The 25,034-nt window shown below is 40.8% G+C and overlaps 1 protein-coding gene across 1 annotated transcript in view; it reads left to right on the top strand.

The window, feature by feature from the left end:
• The first annotated feature begins 203 nt into the window (after window positions 1–203).
• The window catches only part of LOC126251450 (uncharacterized), a 106,267-nt gene continuing 81,436 nt past the window's right edge, over window positions 204–25,034 (top strand). Inside the window, exons 1-3 of the mRNA XM_049951921.1 lie at window positions 204–5,223; window positions 7,281–7,464; window positions 15,565–19,400. Of these exons, the coding sequence (XP_049807878.1) occupies window positions 204–5,223; window positions 7,281–7,464; window positions 15,565–19,400 (9,040 nt within the window). The remainder of the gene's footprint in view (window positions 5,224–7,280; window positions 7,465–15,564; window positions 19,401–25,034) is intronic.

Here is a 25,034-nt window from a genome sequence, read left to right on the forward strand (position 1 = left end):
TCCATACAGTGCAGTTGTATTGAACATTGAACATAAGTGTGTGCAATAAGCTCTTCTCCAGATGCCACATTGCCAAGTCACAACATGTGAATATTTTCGTGGGCTATACATAGAGGTAAGTTGGTATGATGTAGGAGGTGGTCATAGTGATGTGACTTAGCTGTATTTAACCCCAAAGGCCAGAGACCCGTGTCTGCGGGTAGATGGCAGCTCTGTCTTTACCTTCGTATATGAGAAATGGGTGTTTACAGCTGCAGCTGGAGCCATCTCAAACACCACGAGAAGAAGAAGTCAGTCGACGGTGCTCCTTAAGATCGAGGTGTTTGCCAAGGAGCAGGTTGCCCAGTGAGTACGACCTCTGGTGGTCGATGCCTCGAGGACGGGCTCGAGGCAGAGGCCGCGGCTGCCGTCGTCCATCAGGACCGGGCACCCGCCGGGGCTCTAGCAGGGCCTCTGTGGTTTGTGCCAAGCTGTTGGGGCCCACTGTGCACCCACAGCTACCTCCTGTGGCTCCCAAATTTGATGCCCCTCCTCTTCCTCCATCAATGACAGCGGCACAGCTTGTTCCAAATCAGCCACTGGTGCCGCGACTGCCACCTCCTGCTGAGGAGCGTTCGCAGGACTCTAGACTCTTGACTCCTCCGTGGTCCGCTGTCTTCAAGTACCACTTAGCGGCAGACATTGGTCAGTTAGTGCAGAGTAAGGGGAGGCGTTCTCATTCTGTTGCAGATATTCGTAGGTCTTCTACAGGCGATGAATCGAGTGCCTACACATCTGTGCCCCTAAGTTCACAATCCTCTTCTGAGAGCAGTACACAATACTTGGATAACTTTGACTCCCATTCCATGGGAGAACTTGAAAGTAGGAGCTCTAGTACCGATCCTGATGCAGATGTGCAAAGTCAGACAGTATCTGAAGGTACAGCACAAAGTTCTGGTGCTCCTTGTAGCTGGGTGCCAGATTCCAAAATCCTTGAAAACAGCTTTGTAGACAAATTCAAATTTATTAACTCTGAAAACCAAGAGAAACCTTTTTTCTCAGATCACAATGCTAATTTTTTGTCCCATTTCACAAGTATTTCAACTGCGGAAGTGCTTCAGTCTGACAATGAAAACAGTGTAAGTGCTGATACACTACCTAGTAAACAACAGTGCTTCCATTCTACAGTTCGTTACACATCATATAATGATGCCAAAGGTGATGGAAACTCAGATGTGTACCGTTCCAAAGAGGCTAGCAGTGCAGAAAATGAGATATCACTCATTGGTCAGAGGCTCAATGTACCGAGGAGTACAGTGTGGCAGTTCGCACCACCATTAGAGTTGCCAACTGTGTGGCCAGCGCCATTTGACAGACCAACCAAACAAAGTGTAGAATTTATTACAAGCACTAGACCTGACAAAGTGTTACTGGATAATCAGTGTTTGGAACAATATACAAATATAGCAAGTTGCCAACCAGATTTTACATCTCCTTCAAGTAATACCAGTAGCATATTTTCTCACCGCAGTGTTTCAAAATGGAGATTCAAGCATCCTCCAAAAAGGTACTTGTCAAAACTAAGGCTTGTAAAGTCAGCAAATGTACCACTGAAGAGAAGCCAGACGGTTGTGTGTTCAAATGCATTGACTGCACTAGAGGAATTTTTTTTAGTGTTTTGCAACAGGTGCCGCCCTCCTGGCCACACACACCCTAGAAATCAGAATAAAATAATTAAGAAAAGGTATCACAAAAAGTACTGGAGTAATCTACATATTTTAAAGAATAGTAAGCTGTCAAATATTACAGATGAAAATGGAGAAATTAAGTGCTCCTCTTGCCATAGGCTACTTTGGAAATGCCACAAAAACAATGACATGTTCAAAATTAAAGAGATGACCCCAAACCACCACGATGCTCTAGGCTCCAACTGTTCAGTGAATGAAACTGGACAGCTCACAGGAATAGGAGAGTCAGAAACTGAAGACACAGTGTTGCAAACTACAAAGAAAGTACAAAACCAGTTATCACATTCTTCTGACAGGGAATGTTCACACATTCCAAGTACTACGGCCGAAGGTGATGGCCCAAAAACTGTGAAAGATTGTCAACACCTGAATCATAACTTAGACCCTACTTACAAAGTCAAGTTGCAGAAAGTAACATTTATAGTGTGTGTGACTGATGAGAGACAGACTGGGACCATTGCTGAGTCGCAGCGTGTCCAAGTGCCATGCCAGACTGGCAGAGAATTCATGGAAATAAGTAACAAGTCAAACCCGTATCCTTACAAAATCTCAGGAATTTTTGGATCAGAAAATGGCATTTCTGCTTGCTTGGAGGACAAAGGTGACCTCAGCAATGAATTCGATTTTGACATAAGCAATTCTGGAGAGCTCACTTTGCCAAGCTATGAAGCACAACTTGTGGTGAGTAAAGATAAAGCTGAAGCTTGGAACCTTGGGGATAATAGTGTCTTTCTTGCTCTAATGTGCAAACATAGCTCTTGTGCTGAAGGCATCTCACACTGTAACCAAACTGCAGAGATGACAGCTTGTAATCACGAAACTGACTCACCGGTCAACATTCTACAAATTCTTGGCGACACAAGAGGGCATTCTAATTCAGTCAAGAATGTACGCAAAGCACCATTTGAGGAAATGTCGTCTAACAGAAACGAAACCATAGGGCATAAAAATAGCTACATTCAGACTAAAGAGATGAATGCTCTTACTGGTGAAGCTGACCATCCCGTTGTAATTCACCAACCAAATGGCTGTACAGGAGGGCAGCTTACTTCCATTCAGAACAGGCACAGTGGAAGCAATCATAAATCATCAGAGAAAATATCATCCAACATGAATGAAACTGTAAGTCATAAGAAGAACAACACTCAGACTAAATGGATGACATCGCATCATCATGACTCTTCAGTCGTAATGCCCAAAACAGATCATAACAGGGGAGAGCACCTTAATTCCACCAAGAACACACACAGTGAAGGCACTGAAGCACAACTAGAAGAAATTTCATCTGTAGTGACTGAAATGTTGGATCATAATGAGAAATCTGCATTAGGCAGTAGACATAATGAAAATTCCAATCTGAATTCCACTGTGGATGCCTGTGAAGAGACAGAGTGTTTTGTTTGCATTAAAGAGGAGGATAAAGTTTCAGTGGCAGGAGACAGCAAGGAAACCTCAGAAGTGGTGAATGATAACTTCTTGCAGAACACTGATACGTCTTCTAATCACTGTACATGTAGGGAGGAAACTGCTGCTTGTGAAAACACCCATGTACCTTTTGGCAACATTGTAACAGTGAAGGAGGAGGCAGTAATGGATGAAGAAGAAGATTTTGGACCTGACAGAACTTGCTCCTCTTGTTTTATGTGCACTGAGGAGAAGAAACAGATGCATCACATGTCAGCGACGATCAATACCGGGACAGTAGTTGTTACCAAATCATCTTCCATTCTTGCTTCCAAAGATAAATTGGTGGTACAAAGTTGTCAGACTGATGAATCCTCTGCTGGTAGTAGCTCTGACGCACACAATGACAGAAATAACTCAAATGGGAAAGTAGAGACATTGCTTGTTCAGTCTTCAAACAGCAGTACTAATGATATTGATCTGTCCATGAGTGACAGTGAAGAACTAAACCAAGGTGTTAATTCTAGCAGGAGCCCTAGGGAAACTGCTGAAGAAGCCTCTGAAGGAAATGAGGACAGGTCACTTAACAGTACAGAGCCTGTAACTGGTCAACAGGTGGAGTCTCTGATGATGGAATTCCAGGATTCAGTTAGGCCTCCTGTTTTTATATATGGTGGCAACAATGATTGTATTGAGGAACAAGTAACAGAACAACTGAATTTATTGTCATCCAATACCACTGAAACTTTTGATCATATGGCAAGTGAGCATGAAACAGATGAAGTTGTAGATCAGCTTTGTAATATCTTTAGTGAAAATTTTGAAGATTCTTGTACATCAGAAATTCCAATTAATGATACAATGGGTTCTGTGATGCTCATGGAGAAAGGCACTGAATACAGATTGTGCAGCATTCAAGAAGAACTTCCAGAGCTAAATGTACCACATGCAAGTGACAAACAATTTGGAATTACACATGAAGATGGACTCCAACAGAATTGTAATATTCCTTCCAGTAATGAATCTCAAAATTGTGTCATTATCAAAGATGAGGTACATAACCCTACTACTGAAAGTACTGAAGATAGTCAAAATGCAGAAAATGAAATGAATAATAATACATCTTCTGTGATGCCACATGAACAGAATGCCGAATACAGACTGTGCAATTTCCAGGGGGATTTTTGCAGTACCATTCAACCTGTAATTGAACATGATGATAGATACCAACAGAATTATGACACGTCTTCCACTAACGAGAGTCATAGCAATCTTATTATCAAATATGAGAGCTCTTCTGACCAGGAATATGGAAGCTGCTTTACAGATTCTGAAACAGACAGTGATAGTGATGAAAGTGTGAAAATAGTAGCTGAAATTAGGTGTTCAGGAGGTACTTCAAATAATCAGCCTGATGGTAGACTGTTGCATACATCTCCTCTGAGCAGTACTATCAGTGAAGACACTTTTGAGTTTGTAGGTTCTGGGTGTAGCCCAGTGTCATCTATGACTGAAATGAAGCATGCTAAAAGTTTTTTTACTAATCACGGTGATGACAGACCTGTACCTAAATCTCCTCTAAGCAATTTTAACACCAAAGACACTTGCAACTCTGTAGATTCAGGTTGCACTTCCACATTAGATAGAATTACAATAAAGCATTCAAAAATTACTTCAAATAACCAACCTGTTGACAATCAGGTGTCCATGTATCCTCAGTACAATTTAAATTCTGAAGCAACTTGTGAGTCTTTAGACTCTAAATGCATGTCCACTTTAGCTAGGACACTTCACAACTCTGTAGATTGTAATACTACAAGTGCAGCAGAAACAATTCATAGCTTAGAAACTAAAGCAGGTTCCCTAGAAATGGAACAGACAAGTGATCGTCCTATTCGTGTTTCCATACCACTCTCAAGTATTACAGATCCAGGGCTTCTGGAAAGGCTGCTGTCAGAAAGAAACCGGAGAACAGCAGGTCATACAGGAGATTCTCTAACACAAACACCTGAGAAAAGAACTTTGGAAAAATCAAGTGAAGTACTGTGTTCACCTCCATTCAAGATCAAAATGAAGGCTGTAAACAGATATGGTAAGCGTTACATTTCATACAGCTACAAATTTGTCATTCTGCATGGAATTCGTAACTTCTATTTATTTGTAATAAGATTTAAGTTACTGAGCATACTATTTTTGACTGGTAGTTCGCTTCGTATGGTATAAAGAAAAGCAACAATGCACAACATTGAGTGGGTGTTGAGCAGTGGAGAAGCACAGAAGAAGTCATAGTGCACATGTGTAGTGTGTGCCTCTCTCTCTCTCTCTCTCTCTCTCTCTCTCTCTCTCTCTCTCTCTCTCTCTCGCTCCCTCTCCCTCCCCCCCTTCTCTCTCTCTCTCTCTCTCTCTCTCTCTCTGATGTACAAATTTCTGCAGACCTTTTCTGAACACCACACATACAGTCTGCACATATACAATCTATAGTGTGTTCCCTGAATAAGGACACAAATTTGATAGCTGGACAATATTACTTATTTCTTATGTGCATTGCTGCTGACCAGTGCTTCATCTATATAGTAAGTGTCCTTTTTTCTTAATATAATTTTGTATCCTTTGTTTGGGATTTTCCATTAATGTGTAATATGTAAATTTAGTGTTGCTAAGCAGCATGTGTAATATGCATGAGTAAATTCATTTGCTTGTTGTCATCACCTTATGATTCTGTCTGCTGAAAATATATTTTTTATTTATATTTTCTTGCACTGTGTAGTTTTATGTGCATGTAAGAACAGTTAAATATTTTGGCTGATTCAACTGTGTGGTCTTGGTGAATCTTTATACTTAATAGGTAACAGTAAAATAATTTTTTTTTCAGATGGTAACTGGCATACCACACTTTTATGATGCTCATGAACTGAGTAATGCATCTTGCAACAAACAGAGCAGAACAAAAAAAAATTGTAAAGCTTAATTTCTTTTGCATGCTTGTTTTGTCTTTGGAGGTGAACCACTTTCTTGAACACACATGGAATAGATTGTAGAATATTGCTCTGCCAACTGTGCCACTGGCTTTGGAAATCCAGAGGAGACCTGAATTAGGCTGAAAACACTCCTACTGACTGTGAGGCATATTTCAAATATTGCCATGTGAACACAGTTTATTTATTCATGCCATATAGCAAATAATTCTGTGTGTTAATTTGATCATTGGTGCAACAGTGTAGATGTCTCAATTTCGGTCATAATGCCCATGAAAGAAGACAATGTAGGCATATGTGGACAAAAATGAGTGGGAAATTTATAATCAAATGTTAATGATTGTAAAATCACAGAAATGTGTCATTTCTGTTTCAGCCCTGACAGTTAAGATGTATTTTAAGGGGTTCTACACTCTTACTTCTTTACACATGTCTTGCAGTTCCTGTCTCTCTGTGCTCATCAATATCTACTAAACAAGAATCACAGCTGGACTGAAACTATGTCTGCAAGAGGATGTAAGGTGTAAAAAAACTACTTTACTGATTATACAATTCTGTACCAGATAATGACTTGGACCCACATTTTTGCCTTTGCATCGACAAGCAAACATACAGAACACTTGGTCAGTGACTGTGTGACAGTTCACATAAGCATGTATCATCACTTTTAATTAAACCAAGTTCCCATGGTGCATGAGAGACAGATGTGCTATGAAATGTTGCATTAGTTCAGAGTAAAATGTGGCGGAAAGGAAGTGGCCTCAGTCTGTGTACCAAACAAGTGTTGGTATTTTGTGGAGAAGGTGTAGTGTTTGAATTAAACCCATATTAATGTAATACCTGTTCCAGTCAAGTGCAGTGGAACATTATTTATTGATGATAGTATTATAGATTTTATTCTGTCTATAATCAGTTGATTATTATTGGCTTATTTTCTTCATCACACATAAAATGTTAGTTTGGTTCTCTTAGTCATTCTACAGTTTCATTTTTATTTTCACAAAAAAGGTAATTATTTTAAAAAAGATAATGACAATAGTCCAAACATAGCAAATATGATGAAATTATCAAAGAGCATTCCGTAATGACTGCAATGGTATTTTCCTTCTTCAGTCTCGTTGAATCATATGGGTTGCCAAAAGTTATTTGATAATATTTTTTAAATAAATTTCAGAGATCGTAATGAATGGTAGAGGAAAAAGAACATTTGAAAAAGTCTCCCAAACAAAGGAAGTTGATGATCTGTCACTAGTGGCAGATCTGCCTTCACACAAAGGGTCAGAGAAGAAGCATGAAAATGGTGATACAGGAGCCAGAGATGTAATAGAATCATCAAGCAGTGCCGCTACTAAAAACAGGTAAGTGCAGCACTGTCACCAGGAAGGTACAGTTTAGTATGTTGCTTTGGTTCATGGATGAACATAGACAGCACTTCCCATATTTGTTGTTCTCCGTTAACCACTGGTTTTATTGGGATAAAAGTACCTTTGATTCAAGAATTATTCATTTGTGTTGTTCAATATGCTCACTGTAAGTAAAGACACCATGTGTGACTGACCTTCGTAAAAGTCCTTACCAACAAAGGGGAAAAATAATTTTTGACGTCTTGCCTGTTGGCTTCTGTTGCAGGATCCATGGACAACATTTGTTTAACTGTTGTCCTGACATTTCACCAACATGAATGGTTGGCACTGTCAAAGATTCAACCTCTATTGTTAGTAGCGGACTGGAGTTGAGCCCTCAGTTTGAGATTATGTGAATCAGGACCCTGGTTTCTGGTAATGACTAGGAGAAAGCCTACAGAAGTTGGCACGACAGATGCATATATAATCTCCAGCTGTGGGCTCAACTCCAATCCACCAGCAGCAATTGAAAGTGAACCTTTGACAATGTCAGTCACTTGTACCAGTCACTCATACTGGTGAAATATTAGAAAAATCATTAAACAAATGTCAGACAAAGATGCCAATACAAAAGCTAACAGGAAATACATCAACAAGTGGCCATGAAAACATCAAAAATTCTGTAAAATAAGTTATGTTTAACACTTCTGAACACAATTAGAAAGGTTCCTAGTCCTTTTTTAGGTCGGGAAACTGGAAAATGTTTGCGGTCATGTCTGGAAAATGGTGGTTGTGCAGCAGCTTCAGACCAGTTACTGATGTGCTAGCAGGACTACTGAGGCAATGAAAGTAACTTTTTTTGTCCTCTGATCTTAGATCTTCTGCTTCAGTTCACTGTACAGCCTGAGAATGGTGCACATTAGGAGCCATTGATTGTTTTGCTCTTCTCCAAGCATTTATGTAATACAGCTAATATTGTTTTCAGACAATGATTAATGATAGCTCTTTGTTGTACAAGTGCAGTTTATATTAGCTGCTTGTGTCTGGTGATGAATGTTTACACTTCATAATTGAATGTGTGATTCACAGAACATGATCCGTGAGGGAACAGATTAAAACTTCTTTTACTGTTCTTCTATGCTTGAACGTTTTATCCATAAATCACTTCCCGCTATTGTCTTCATAGTTATCTCTCAATTGTTTTGCTTTGCTTCATTCAGCTTTTTAAAGTAACTTTTGAAGATAAATATTCTATACTCTATGGCCTATTCATGTCGCAAAGCACTCATTTATTGTAATGCCACTGTATAAAGGAGAAAGTGAAGACTTGAGTACTAGTTTTATACAGTGGAACCTCACATAGAAAGCATAATTCGTACCAGAATCTTAGTGCAAAACACTTGTTAAGCAAAACAACATGTCCAATATGTAAAATACGATAATGCATTCCACGCAGAAAAAAATAATAAAATTTTTATCTTACTCATGCCATTAGTTGAAAGAAAATTATGCATACAGTATTATGTATTTTATTATTCATGATACATAAGTAATTCTTTTTTTACTAGGAAGCTATCTATAGTCACTTGTTTCTGCTGACGCTTCAACACTTTGAGAAAATCTGACACAGCATTATCACCAAATAAATTTGTAGCACGTATAGCCACTCCTTTATTGGGGTGATGATTTTCAATGTTTGATGCAGCTGATCCCATGCTTTCAGCATTTCTCTTGTTGTGCCAGAAGATTGCTGCTTTGCTGTTACTGCCTCCTCCTCCTCTTGACTCCTCTCCAGAACTGCTTGCTGTGAAATACACTGCAACTTTGTAAGCTCTTTGGTAGTCGTTTCATGGCTATGATCTTCCACAAGCTCATTGAAGTCATTGTCATCCACTTCTAGCCACATGCTCTTGGCCAAAGACACAATCTCATTGACAACAATCTCCACAGGTACTGAGTCAAATGCCTCAGAGTCACATTCGACAACACACACTGGCCAAAGCTTCTTCCTAGCAGAAGTGAGAGTTCTCTTGGTAACCCCTTCCCACACCTTTTTGATCAACTTGATGCAGGCAGTGATGTTGAAGTGATACTTCCAAAACTCTATGGGAGTGAGATTGGTAGCTTCAGTCAACTCAAAGCAATGCTTGAAGAGTGTTTTAGTGTCTACTGGTCCATAGATCCAGTCACAAAAAAGAACAAGTCACCCAAGCCTTGTTGTTGGATCTCCAGATCACGTTTAACCTGCCCTTCTGGAGTTTGCATTTCTTGAAGGCTCTTGGGGTTTCTGACTGGTAAGCAAGCAGAAGTTTAATTTTCAAATTGCTACTTGCATTGGTTGGCACAAACATAAGTGAGATGGTCATTGGCTTGTGACCAGGCAATGCATTCTCCACTGCTGTTTCTTTTTCTAGAATAGACCTGTCTCATCACAATTAAAAACCTGTAGTAGCTGATAACCCTAAGGATCTGCGAGCATCTTGAAGCTGCTGATGAAGTTCTCTGCTCCCTTTTGTGTCAGAGCCGGCTGGTTATCTGTACCTGACAGCACTGTAGATGCCTGTTCTTCCATTAAGCTTCTTGAACCACCCATGGCTTCCCTTAAATACTTCTTCTGCTGCTGATGATCGTGGTGTCTTCATAACGAGTTCAGCTAAAATCATTCTCTCCTTCTCACAAATGATGATCTTGTTAATAGTGTCGCCCTGCAATTGATTTTGATTCATCCATATAAGGAGCAACCTTTCGACATTGTCCAGAATATGAAACTGTTGTTTACATACTCACTCCCTTTGAAGCATCTATCTCCTTAATCTTGTTCTTGTTCTTGAGGATAGTGCAAACAGTTGATGTAGACCGATCGTATGTGCATGCTGAGCAATGCTCACATCATGTTTGTGTTCCTCAGTGATTTTACATTTCATTTAAAGGTAGTTTTCTTTGTCTTATGGCTGTCTTCTTGCAGCCTTATCTTCGGGGACATTTCTATGAAGGTTATTAAAATTTGCACACACACACAAAATAATAATTTAAAAAAAAACCACTGTACGAACATGAGTTTAGAAAAATGTGTGATCACAAGCTGTACTAAGATGATAGCAGAAAGAACGCTAAACCTAGACTGTAGTACGTTCATATGCCGCTGCCTGTGGCTAGCATTGCTGCCTCTCAATCACGGGGTCCTGAGTTCGATTCCCAGCCGGGTTGGGAATTTTTTCTACCCGCAGACTGGTTGTTTGTGTTGTCCTCATCATTCCATCATCATTCACAACAGTGGCTAGATTGGAATATGTAAAAAAATTGGACTGTGAAAAAATAGGGACTTTGTACGAGCACTGATGACCATGCAGTTGAGCTCTGCACAAACCAAACATCATCTTCATGGCACTGCTGACAGGTAAAAGGTGTTCATATTGTTGAACATTTCCCTCATCAACCGTGAACTGCTGGTGACGTCACACTAAATAGTCATCACTAATTACGTGAAACAACACTCGTCATTTTTTTACAATTTTTTTTGCTCATTATGCGAATTGCACGTTATGGGAAGTGCTTATTAAGTGAGGTTCCACTGTATTTCATTTCTGGAGTGGCAAGAATGTGGGCTTCCATGGAACTAGTTTTTATGTCAGTTATTACAAAGTTCCATACTAAAAAAGAAGTAAGAGTATCTTACACGTTTGAGTGTCCATAAAATATGCTGGTGTGCAAAACTTAAGGATGAAAGTAACTTTCACATCATGTTTTCTTTCCCAGTAATCTATTTCACTGAAACCTGAACCACATAGAAAGAACTGTAACATAATTTGCTGAAAATTGAACCATACAAAGAAAGAACCACAAGAGTACGGTACAGACGTTAACAGAAAGATTGGATATCTTTCGTATTCTGACATGGTGAGAGGTGGGAATGTGTAATGCACCCAGGAACATTGTCAGATGTGATCATTTTGATGGTCCAGGTGTTATAGTGGGGAGAGGCATAATGTTGCATAGGTGTACTGACCTCCAAATCTTTGAACATGGTACACTCACCAGTCAACATTACTGTGACATGGTACTGCTTCCCCATGTGCATCATTTCAGTTGTGCATTTGGTCCTGACTTCATTTTTATGGGTGAAAGTGGTGCTGCATTCAACTGCACAAGGAGCGGCTCTAAGAACGAAAGGATTTCTGTGAAGGGATAGGTCTGCCAGAATTTGTGACTCAGTTTATCTGATTTTTCCTTGCAGCCCAAAAAAGCAATGCTCATATTTGCCACTCCATCAGTAGAGAAAAACGAGAGAGAACATCCATTAAAGTCATCAAGAGTACTGTATTGAAAGTCATTGCTGCTGACACATCCATCGTAAACATATCAAAACTTGCTTGTGTTGGTGTACATCACTAGTTTCATTGAAAATTGTTGGATACTATTCAGAATATTTTACAAACTTTTTCAAATTGTGTTAGACTTTGTTAGCCATACTGGAACCTACTTAACTGTTTTGTAGTGCAAAAGCCATCTATAGTTTAAACGCCAATGCCTGGGGGACAGATCTGGGTTACTTACAGGGACTATCTCTACCAATAAATTATAGTTAGAATTTTCATCTGTGTGACCGCAGATCACTAACACCTGCACCACGAGGTAATGCAGTGAAGATTAACATTCTCAACAGGGTTACCCTTGCAGACTTGTTTTCTCACACTTTAACATAAAATTAGACATAGAACACTGCATGTGTACACCTTCATCAATTCCACATTTGCCAAGACAGCAAGATGTATGATTATTCGACGTTTAATGACAAACAATGCTTTCTGACACGTTATTCCAAGAAGAAAGCCTCACTTCAGTGAATGCTTTAATCACATTTTCATCTTGTTTAGTTTTATTTGCGAAAGAGTCACTGGAGGAACTCATTTCCTTACACAAAGAACAAAACACTTTACCACACTTATTATTGTATAACATCCATTTATATTTGTCTTTCCACTGTTTTTGAAAAGAATGACCACCAGCAACATGACCAGTTTTCTTTGTTGCATACAATACAGCCACTGCATATCTCATAGCCAAATCACTTTTCTTTGCTGATGTGAATTTATCTACTACCAAAACCAACAAAAACAAAATAAATTGTAATTGTATATGATACTGTGGTATGCAGTAAAAAAATGTGATCTAAAATCTGCACCACAAAAAACGGTACTGATTGAGCGAATATCTGTTTACACGAAGCAGGCAGTTTAAACCTCAGCTGGCCATTGCCCATTGGGCAAAACGTTCAAAAACTTTTGTGATGTTCCCATGAGAGAGTCATCATTTCTGGAGGATCGAGAAGTGGTGGGCTGTGCTTGCATTGGCCAACACGAGATCATGACATCAAAATAGGCATAATTGACAACTCTGAATTTTTCCATTTTTTTTTAATATATATACTCCACATTTTGTGCAGTTGCTAAGCATCGTAAAAAGATTTGGTGCTGTGTGCGAGCACCCCTTGAGACAGCACCCCTGTTCATCCTGAAGTTTTGTACACCAGTGCACTAATGCAGATTAGGTATGAGGAAATTAAAAGAAATAGAGAGTAGGATCTATACTCTGGTCAAAAACATACAGTTTGAATTTTGTGCTTGGTAGTGATCAGTCTAAATGTAGTGTATAGGAAAAGTGCATCGTACCAGTACTGTTTGTCTGCAGTCCTGTAAGGAGCAGTCAGGTGAAAATGAGATAGATGGAAAAAAGTAAGTTAACTGTTTATTATTTCAAAGATAAACACCATATCTTGTAATACACTTCTCCCACTGTGAGACAAAATGGTCAGTGCCTTCATGGAAAAATGTTTGTGGTTACCAGTACAACCATGATTGTACCCAGGCATGCACCTTTTTGTCCGGAGCGAATCCATGGCCACGAATATCTCTCTTTAGGGCTCCAAAAATATGAAAATCGCATGGAGAGAGATCAGGACGGTATGGAGGATGTATAATGAATGGCTTCCCAGTGTAGTTGAAATGACCTTGACAACATGTGGGTGGATCCATATAGATTTCTTACAAACTTTTGAGTAATCTGCACACCTCACTGACATCAGTTAACTATTTTTATCCTCAAGTTTCAGTGATTTGATAACTGAAAATTTGTTTCTTTTCTAACACTCATTATTGTGTCTTATTTTGGTTTGAAGTTATTCTGACATCATGTGTGGTATGTGGAAAGTTTATTCTATTAGCTCGTGTCATCACATTCATTAGACCTTACAGTATTGTGCAGTGAGTTAATTCTGGTAGCTCTTGATTATGCTGTAAGCTATATACATTCCCTGTATCTCTTATTTGGGATTTCTGTGAGCTCTTTCAATTAAATTATTTATTTTCTGTCTTCCCCTTTTTTAGTAAAATTATAGTAAAGTATTTGTGTTTCGTTGCTATAGACATAAATGTGCTGATGAAGCTGTGCCTTCTGCTTTCTGTTCCTGTTCCTGTTAATGCTTGTCTACCCAAATTTTCCTTGCCAGTTTTCTTCGTAGAAAATAGAGAAAAACTGACCATTAGCTACCAAGAATGCTTGCAATTGTAGCATTACAGGAATTATCAGTGTACAAGTAATGGAATGTTATTTACTTTCTGAAGTCACTAGCAATTCCTTCATTCATTATAGTTTCAGATGTTTTACTGATTTGTTTTTTCCAGAAGATTGTGTGCTTCTTGCACTGGGCAGTAATAGATGTCATTTGTGATTGCCTGAACTTAACTTTTACCCCGTTTTAACTTGCTCCTCATTGTTACCTGACACTGTAAAGGAATGTTCCAGAGATCTGTGGTATTGACTCTCACCAGCTGTTGTCTTGTGTCCATCAGCTCCTGGTATCAGCCATTAATACCCAGAGGTACAGATAGGATCTGGTCTGCAAATAAATCTTCCTCATATGCGGACACATGCAATTAAATGGAATTAAGATTATTAAAACCGAGTACAATGCATAAGAAACAGCAGATTAGACTCTTTTACTTCTTTTAAGTTCTCCAGGGTGGCTGTGATGACATATGGCATATTTTCAGCAAACCAACAAAAATTTAGTATGAAGTTTTCAACTTATATTTGAAGCTGGTAAGTCATTATAGAAGATAAAATGAAGGAATGCAAAGTTCTCAGCCGAATCGATTTATAGAAATAACATGAGGTATTAATGAGTCACGAAAACCACCTCAGCTGTATTATTATTCATTTACTTTGTTACGACCAGTTTCATTTCTTTCACACATTCAGGTTGCTGATTTGCACTGAATTTAAGATGTAATTGGTCTGGTGGTGGTATGTAATGTTAAAGACCAAACACAAGAACACTGGTTGTAAACACTCTGTCAACCGCCTGGCTGAAGTATGGCAAGCAGGCGCAGCACACTGCATACAGGAAACACAAAATGATGTGCAGTTGTAAAAGTTATGATAGCATGAAGACTCCATCAGATTGGTTGACAATCAGTTCATCATGTTCGCATAGAACAGCCCTGCAATTTGCTGACAAGTTCAGCTTTTATTAAAAGTTGTGGTGGCAACTCAAAATACAGTTTTCGTGGCAGTAATGCGACTGATTTAAAACTTTACTCATTTATTTATGTAACTGTTAGTATGTCACATAAATATGGTTTTGTTTACTCTGTTTTATTTACTTTGATTTCATCTCTTACCTGTGATTACAGTTATATTAAATAACACTGTTGACATGTTGTTTCTTCTAAATAATTTCCCGTGTCTTATGTCTCTCGTGATCCAAAGTTTGATGCAATTTTTTTTCTTTGATAATATTTGTGCCTTCCCTTTTTATTGTTCTGTGTTCATCTTAAATTTCAGCAAAGGAATGAAAAAGTAAAAATTGAGAAAATACTTTTTTTTTTTTTTAATTTGTGTCTGTTGGCTTCACTGCAGAAGTACCAATTTTCACAGTTGATAGGGGAAGGCCCCTATTTTTTCCCAAATAGTGTCAGTATTCAGTTTTATTTGCTTCATTAGATGATTGGTGTTACACATTATTTACTTCTTTTAGTGTGGTATTTGCTACTGTTGTATATATGAAACAATTCCTGCATTCAAGGTACAGTGATGACTTTTTTTGCTTTTTCATAGGGATACACTTCATAATAATGAGAAACAAAATGCAGAGGAAATTTGTAAACAAAAGAATGTCCATCGGTGTGCTGTTCATCCAAAATATGAAGATGTCAGTGATGAAGAGGGGGAGTTGCAGATCTGTGAAGAGGAAGGAGATGAGGAAGAGGAGACACAAGACAACAATTCAGAAGAAAATGTTGTTAGAGTGCACACTGTGCTCTCATGTGAGGACATTTGTGAAGAAAAACAGACGACTTCATTACATCTTTCTGAGTCTGATAAACTAATCAAAGGACAAGATACTGAAGGCAGTAATTTAACTTCACATCAGAAAGATGCTGATCTTGAACCACCTCAGTACAGCTGTGGAAATCAAGCAGTACTGCTAGAATGTCAAACTGTATCATCAGTACCTGAAGAGCATGAAGTACATAGTAATAAAAAATTGTCTACAGTTGCTAGAGATGAATTGCAAGTGATAATGCAGAAAGAATCACTGTCACCATTAAAAAAACTGCCAGAAATTAAGCAACCATGCAGTCCACTGCAACAAGCTGAGCAAAACTACAGTAGTAATGATCTCTCATCTGAGACTTCAAGGCCCATTCTTCCTGATGTGAAAGCAAGGGAAACCATGGAGCTAGGATATTGTGGTTCATTAGATGCACCAGATTCTCTTCAAAATGAAAAGAGTGTTCTTGATTTTGATGAGAGTCCCAGTAAATCGACACCTGAGGGAAGAATAGGTGCTGAAGATACATCAACACCATTTAGGAAAGTCTTGCGAAAAACTATTAATGAAAAGGATGTCCATGGAAGAAACAGTGAAGAGCAAGAGGTAAGAGAGAGTCGTAATTCTGTGTGTATGAATAAAGTTCTTATATACAGTTCTTCAAAGAGTTCCAACAAAAGAATTTCATCAAAAGCACGGATGAAATGTACTGACATAGATTCACTGCCACCAAGCTATCAGATTTTGCGTAGGGATCTGAATGAGGTATTAGAACAAGAAAAACTATGTCAAGCCTCATACTCATTACCAAGAAAAGTGCCAAAGAAAATGTCAGTACCAAAGGTAGGAGGATATCGTAGACCTAGAGAGTTCCAGAAGGCACAGGTGATAAATGATGAAGAGGAAAGTTCTTCGAAAAAAATTAGGAAAGAAGAACCTGATAGTGCAAACTCAGAAGTAAGTGTTGAAGATCAAGAAAAATCATCTGTTCAGGAGGAAGCTGAGTATATGGTAGACCAGAATCCACATACTACAAAAAATTTGTGTCAGGAGCTTACAGATTTGACAGCCAAGAAACATATGGATGGGCATCAGCATAATCAACATCAGAAAAAGAAGAAACCAGCCATAGTGCAGCCAGAAGAAATGGAGGTATGCCATGATAAACCAGCTTTGCCAGAAAAGGAATCAACAGTGTCCTCTGTGTGTCAGTCAGATTTGATGACAAATAAAAGAAAAAAATGCACAGTTAGACTCAAAAGATGTGACCGTTTCTCGTGGATACAATGTGCAAATGAATCTACTGTTGTAGAATCAGAAGACATTGGCACTGAGAAGACCCCTACCTCTGATGAGTGTGGCAAGACAGAGAGTCTACCTGAGAAGAATGTAGCTTCAGAGCACACACCTTCTCAAGAGTTAAATGACCAATGTGATGAATATTCAGTTGTTCCAACATGTAGTAAAATTCAAATGGAGAGTAAGACTAGTGTAGCAGAAGAAGAGCTTGAAGCAGTTTACTCTCATGGACATAAATTGGATACAGATGTTTCCCATTCTCAGTGTAAAAAAATACTATTACAAGCTGAAAATAAAAAGAGAGATGGCAGTAACATCTCTGAAGTAGCAGAACAGTCACAGCAATGTCACTCCAGAAGTCCAGGTGAGGTTGCAGCACTTGAAAATATTGTAAACAGTCCCAACCAGGCTACAAATTGCAGTTCTCCAGTTCATCATCAGAGCAGACAGGAAGATTTTACTAAGGAAAATGTGGACAACAGAGAACAAGATCATTCTGTAAACAGTGATGTAGAGGAAGAGGGGGATGAGAATAGTAGGTCATGTTACAGAATTGCTGAATCACAGTCAGAAGATCAGGTATCGCAGGATGTTGTAGAAAGGAGGGCAGAATCTCCTCATGTTGAGAACATTGTTGATCTGCCACAAGAGCTTGTTGAGGAGTACTTGCAGCAAAATGTGCTACAGGAAAGTGTTGAAGAACTGTTATCACTAGTGACAAAAAGTAAACACTTTAAACATCTTAGGGGAAGACCGTTAAGTGAAACCATTGCGACATTGACACGTGTTTTGAAAGAAATGAAGAACTCAAAAAAGATACCATACCAATCATTGCTAGACAAAATACAAATGGAGCAACATGTAACAGCTTCTGAAGTTCCCAGTGATTCCACAACAGAGCAGTCAGTGCCAGAACAACAAAGCCATGAGTTAAAGACAGAGTTTCAGCAGCATAATCAATCACCAATTAAACAGCCTTTATCAGTAACTGATGAAACTAAAGGACAACGAGTTATCCAAAAGCCAGAACAAAAATTGGCTACTGATTTTCAGGATCCAGAAGAAAAACTGCCTGAATCACATCTTTGTGAAGCAGACTCACAGGATGTAGTGCTTCACCAGAGAGAGCCTTCTACACATGAAATGGAGGGGTTACATACAGAAAACAAAATGCTGCCACCAGCTCGACATAAAAGACATGAGAGTCAGAAACATGACTTTGGATCACAACCGCGTACTTCTCAGTCACAGCAGATAGTGACTAGTAACCAGTCTGTCTCACAGGAATCTCTTTCATGTTCAGAACGAATAAACCAGTATTCAGAACCAACATCTGCAGACGAAGAAGAAACAAGACAACAACAGAAAGCTGATCAGCAATATGCCATACAGCATTCAGTTAAGGAAAGAGAACAGTCACAAGAGAAAGATGTGGAGCCTCATAATCCACAAGCCCAAATGTTAATACAACAGCAAGTACAAGATCAACATCGACTGATGCTCAATACGATAAAACAACAGAAACACCACTTACACAGCATGCAACAAATTGCACAGCAGAAAGAGGCAAAATGTCACAAGGAAATGCAGCAGTCATCGTTAGAACAGCCAGTTATACAAACTCACACAGCAGTGCAGCAGTGGCACCATATACAACACGCATCACACCATCATCAGACACAATGTATAGATATGGATAAATTTGTGCCTCAGCAACAGAACGTTTACAGTGGTGCACCACACACAGAGAAGGCAACAAGTATTGTTCAGAACCCTTTGAGGTGCCATCAAACAATGTTGCAACAACAACAACAGCTGCAACAGTTAGCATCACTGGAACAGCAGCCTATGAGGCAATTAGCTGCAATGCCAAATGCAGTGGAACAGCCACAACAAATTGTGCAGCAGCAGATGGAATGTCAACAGCAGCGAGCAGCACATCATATATCACGATCACACATCACAGGGGAGCATCAGACAGTACCCCAAAATCATCAGCAGACACATCCCTATCATCATCGACTTTATTTCCCACAAATTCAGCAGCATTACCAGTTTCCTCATTCCACTGAAGTGCAGATGCGTCCCAATTATCCAAATCAGTACCATTCAAGATACAACTCTCCATCAACATGGAGTTCAAATGCACATTTGTTGAGACAAGTTCCATGTGGTCCATTGGATGCGCAACAGTTGCAGCCACAGCAGCAACACTATCCCCATTTTCATCAACAGCATCAACTTGAGAGGTGGCACTCTTCTAGGAGGCCAGGGACTGATGTAGCAGCAACAGTCCCAGCAGTGATGCCATCTCCTTCAAGTAAGTAGAAACTTTCTACACTGGAGATACTGAAAACTTGTTCCCACAATACAACCGGACTCTACTGGATATCTTCCTAGTCATCTAGCCTCTTATTCCCCCTCCTCCCCTATTCTTTTTTCTGTCATTGTTTCCCTTTACTTCACATTTCTATTTTTCTCCATTACTCCTTTCAGTTATATTTTCCTGCCTCTCTTATTTCCTATCTTTTCCTTTGGCTGCATTCAACATTAGGTCCTGCTTTCCTTGCTAATGTTTGTCTATGGTTCATGTTTAAAAGTGTTCTTCTGCCATCTCTGTCAGCCGGCAGCTATTGCTCCTCAGGTTTTGTCTGCCGACTCCCTGTTCTGCGCTCATAGGCTGCACAGCGTGCCCAGTTCACACGGTGCTCGGGGACCACACCACAGCTACAACACCTGAGGATGGGCTTATAACAGTCCAAAACCGGTTGTGTGAAAATAAAGTAATTAACAACTGAAGTGGTATTTTCAACCTCTGCTGGAATTGTGTTCTTTGTTTTTGTCTAACATACATCTGGGTCTCTCTTCAACCACAAGTCTGAGTAACTTCTCTACTAAACTTCAAACAGTGGAAGCTCCAGGTAGTAACAACCACGTGGGATGCAAGCAGAAGTCAGGAAGGGGTGGTGAAGGGGAAAGGATAGTAGTGTATGGGTGGGGAGAGAGACAAATGCTGTTTGATGGAGTTTGCAGAGAGTAGACTGGCAACAGGCAGGTTGTGGGACAGAGAGATAGGGAAAAAAGGAGCAAAAAAGGACAGGAGCAGGGAAAGATGGGCAGATACACTGGCAGAGGGCTGCAAATAAACAGGGTAGGAGTTGAGAATGGGGAGGAGATGATAGGACAGAGAAGGTGTAAACCACTGGATGGAGAGTGTGGGGACAGTATGTCACCTTAGGTTGAGGCCATGATAATTATGGGAGCGAAGAATGTGTTGTAATGATAACTCCCATCTGCACAGTTCAGAAAAGCTGGTGATGTAGTAAAGGATGTAGATGGCTCAGGTGTGAAGCTGCCATTGAAATCAAGTGTGTTATACTCAGATGCAAGTTGTGCCACAGGATGGTCTACTTTGTTTTTGGCCACAGTTTGGTGGTGGCCGTTCATCCTGGTGGACAGTTGATTGGTAGTCATACCAATTGCAGCAGAGCTGGTAAACGAAATGGCTGCTTTCACAGGTGGCCTGGCCCCTGATGAGGCGGGATGAACTTGTGACAGGACGGGAATAGGAAGTGATGGGTGGGCGAATTGGGCAGGTTTTGCACCTAGGTCTTCCACAGGGATATGATCCTTGTGACAAGGGGTTGGGGTTGGGATTGGGGGTGGCATAAGGATGGAATAGGCTGTTATGGAAGTTGGGTGGGCGATGGAACACCATTTAAGGAGGGTAGGAAACAGAACACCACCTGAGGTGTATGTTCCCTCACCCACCCAACCTCCATAACATCCTTATCCACCCCTACGCCAATCCCAATCCTAGCCCCTTGCCACAAGGAACATACCCCTGTGAAAGACCCAGGTGCAAAACCTGCCCAATCCACCCACCCAACACTAGCTATTCCACTCCTGTCACAGGTTCATCCTATCCCGTCAGGTGCCGGACCTCTGAAAGTAGCCATGTCACGAGCTCTGCTGCAATCATTGCACAGTTTTTTATATTGGTATGACTACCAACCACCTGTCCACCAGGATAAACAACAGCTGCCAAATTGGGGCCAAGAGCCCAGTAGACTACCCTGTGGCACAACATGCAGCTGAACATGGCACACTTGATGTCAATGGCTGCTCACTACCTGAGGTTTCTGGATCCTTCCCTCCACCACCAGCATTTCTAAACTGTGCTGACAGAAGTTATCTTTACAACACATTCTCCACTCCCATAACTATCCCGGCCTCAGCCTATGGTAACATACTGTCCCCACACTCTCCACCCAACAGTTTCCACCCCTCTGTCCTGTTATCTCGTCTCCATTCTCATCTCCCACGCAGTTTACCTGCAGCCCTCTGCCAATGCATCTGCCCATCTTTCTCCACTCCTCTCCTTTTTTTCCCCTTCTCCCTGCCCCACAACCTCCTGATGCCGTGCCTGTTGTCAGTCTAGTCCCTGCACACTCCACCGCACACTGTTTGTCTCTCTCCCCACCTGTACACTACTATCCCCACCCCTGCCCCCTTCAGACTGCTGCTTGCATCCCACAGGATAGCTGCATTCTAGTGCGAGATCTGCAGTTGGTGGTCTTGTGTGTGTGAGGTGTGCTTGCTTGCATGTGAATGGGGTGCGTGTCTCTTTTACTGATGAAGGCTGTGCCCAAAAGCTTTATGTAAGTGTCTTTTAATTGTGTCTTTCTGCAACTTGACATATTTTTTATGGTAGGAAGCAATCTGTCTTTTCCTACATTTTGGTTTTACTACTAAACTTGTAGTAGATACGTTCTCTCCAATCCTCTCCTCCCTTTTGCAAGGTGAAGGAATTTCTTGTTCTAAACACTAAAATCTGTTTTTAGCTAGTGTTCATCTGTACATCTTTTGACTCACAAAGAGAAGGCTCTTTCAGGTGCCATAATTCGATGCAGTCACTTTGTCATTTGTACGTTACTACAGTTTAATTACAATGACTATTTTAAGAGATTGATGTGTCGATCTGTCTTCACTAAAAGAAGTGGATACTTCCTTGATATGCTTTTTTGGCATTTGTTAGTTTCTCACATTTCACTGTTAGCATTTTTATTAGAGTATAGAAAATGCATTAAATTGTTGGTGAAAATTCAAGCAGCTGTCTTTAATCTTTCGACAGTAGTAGATTTCCTTGGTTATCTTATAAAGTATACCATTGATGGTCATCATGTCTACTGTATGACTCATTTGGAAGCTGTAAGTTTTCTATATTAGCACAGGACCATATAAACACTGTGTTTTCTTACACTTTACCTTAGCAGAACCAGTCAACATTTGTACATGTTTTAGCAAATAAGACACTTATCATCCTATGTGTGTTAAAAACCCAGACAGTTCTTGAGAAAAGGTAACCAATGTAAGGCAAAGAGAGTGTTCATACTTTTTAAACCAACCATCATTGCTTAGATTCTTTCTAACTACTAATTGAAATTTGGAACCTCTCTCTAAATGTTTATTTTGAAAAGTCTGGGATGGAGTAACAAAAATGTTATGAAAAGAATTGATTGCTACTCACCACATAAATGAGGTGTTGAGTTGCAGACAAGCACAATGAAAAGACTGCTAAACATTTAAGCTTTCAGCTAAAATGCCTTCTTTGGAAATAGAAAATGCACACACACACATTACAACTCACACACATACCCACTTCCTCTGGCTACTGCGGCCCCACTAACGTCCAGTTTGGTAGACATGATCAACAGTGGCTAAACTTCTGATATGAACAATTTTCTTGAGATAATCTACACTCCTGGAAATGGAAAAAAGAACACATTGACACCAGTGTGTCAGACCCACCATACTTGCTCCGGACACTGCGAGAGGGCTGTACAAGCAATGATCACACGCACGGCACAGCGGACACACCAGGAACCGCGGTGTTGGCCGTCGAATGGCGCTAGCTGCGCAGCATTTGTGCACCACCGCCGTCAGTGTCAGCCAGTTTGCCGTGACATACGGAGCTCCATCGCAGTCTTTAACACTGGTAGCATGCCGCGACAGCGTGGACGTGAACCATATGTGCAGTTGACGGACTTTGAGCGAGGGCGTATAGTGGGCATGCAGGAGGCCGGGTGGACGTACCGCCGAATTGCTCAACACGTGGGGCGTGAGGTCTCCACAGTACATCGATGTTGTCGCCAGTGGTCGGCGGAAGGTGCACGTGCCCGTCGACCTGGGACCGGACCGCAGCGACGCACGGATGCACGCCAAGACCGTAGGATCCTACGCAGTGCCGTAGGGGACCGCACCGCCACTTCCCAGCAAATTAGGGACACTGTTGCTCCTGGGGTATCGGCGAGGACCATTCGCAACCGTCTCCATGAAGCTGGGCTACGGTCCCGCACACCGTTAGGCCGTCTTCCGCTCACGCCCCAACATCGTGCAGCCCGCCTCCAGTGGTGTCGCGACAGGTGTGAATGGAGGGACGAATGGAGACGTGTCGTCTTCAGCGATGAGAGTCGCTTCTGCCTTGGTGCCAATGATGGTCGTATGCGTGTTTGGTGCCGTGCAGGTGAGCGCCACAATCAGGACTGCATACGACCGAGGCACACAGGGCCAACACCCGGCATCATGGTGTGGGGAGCGATCTCCTACACTGGCCGTACACCACTGGTGATCGTCGAGGGGACACTGAATAGTGCATGGTACATCCAAACCGTCGTCGAACCCATCGTTCTACCATTCCTAGACCGGCAAGGGAACTTGCTGTTCCAACAGGACAATGCACGTCCGCATGTATCCCATGCCACCCAACGTGCTCTAGAAGGTGTAAGTCAACTACCCTGGCCAGCAAGATCTCCGGATCTGTCCCCCATTGAGCATGTTTGGGACTGGATGAAGCGTCGCCTCACGCGGTCTGCATGTCCAGCACGAACACTGGTCCAACTGAGGCGCCAGGTGGAAATGGCATGGCAAGCCGTTCCACAGGACTACATCCAGCATCTCTACAATCGTCTCCATGGGAGAATAGCAGCCTGCATTGCTGCGAAAGGTGGATATACACTGTACTAGTGCCGACATTGTGCATGCTCTGTTGCCTGTGTCTATGTGCCTGTGGTTCTGTCAGTGTGATCATGTGATGTATCTGACCCCAGGAATGTGTCAATAAAGTTTCCCCTTCCTGGGACAATGAATTCACGGTGTTCTTATTTCAATTTCCAGGAGTGTATGTTTTACTTACAAGTTTTGTTAATGCAGTTGTGTTGAAATGTATGATGACAACAGGTTGTTTGCAAAGTTAGGTCAGTGTCTATTAGTTTCAAGTAAATTCAGTGTGCCACAACTGCTACTTTTTATACCAATAAGTCTAGAATGGGTACTTCTCCATTATTCTACGTCATCAAGATATTTCAAATTTTGGTATTGGCATTGCTGACATGTTGCAGAAACAGAAATGAAAGTCTCAGTTCTGTGTGAGCAGATGGTGACGTTTTGTCAGCATATTTCTAAGAACAAGAAAGGTAAAATATATAGAATTAATGCTTTTTTCGTCAATATTCCCAATGTAAGGCTAAAAGTTTGCATGTCATTATCAATCAAAGATGCCTTAGTGGAAACATTTAATAGAAGATTGCTCCTGAAATCTCGCATTTGCTCTGTGGAATCAGCATTAGCGGTCTGATGTTCCTGTATTTCAGCAGCACTTCGCAAGTGCAGTATAAACTTTTATCACAGCCAGGACAATTAATTTTTTATACCCCACTGTTGGCTAGTTATTGGGTCTTATATTTGTCAATCAGGCAGGCACATAACAAGTAGGTGGGGTAAACATGAACACAGCTGAAAGTTGCAGTATTATGAGTCCATGTATTCTGAGCATGCACTAAGTGAGAACCACAGCTACCAGCCACAATCCAGTGCCCTCCATTTGGCAAACAAAGACCAGAAACTTGATTTGTGTTAAATATTCAAACACAGGTCAGTACTTCCCCTCTCCTAA

This window comes from Schistocerca nitens, chromosome 1 (genome assembly GCF_023898315.1).
Source record: "Schistocerca nitens isolate TAMUIC-IGC-003100 chromosome 1, iqSchNite1.1, whole genome shotgun sequence".
NCBI classification, from domain to species: domain Eukaryota; kingdom Metazoa; phylum Arthropoda; class Insecta; order Orthoptera; family Acrididae; genus Schistocerca; species Schistocerca nitens.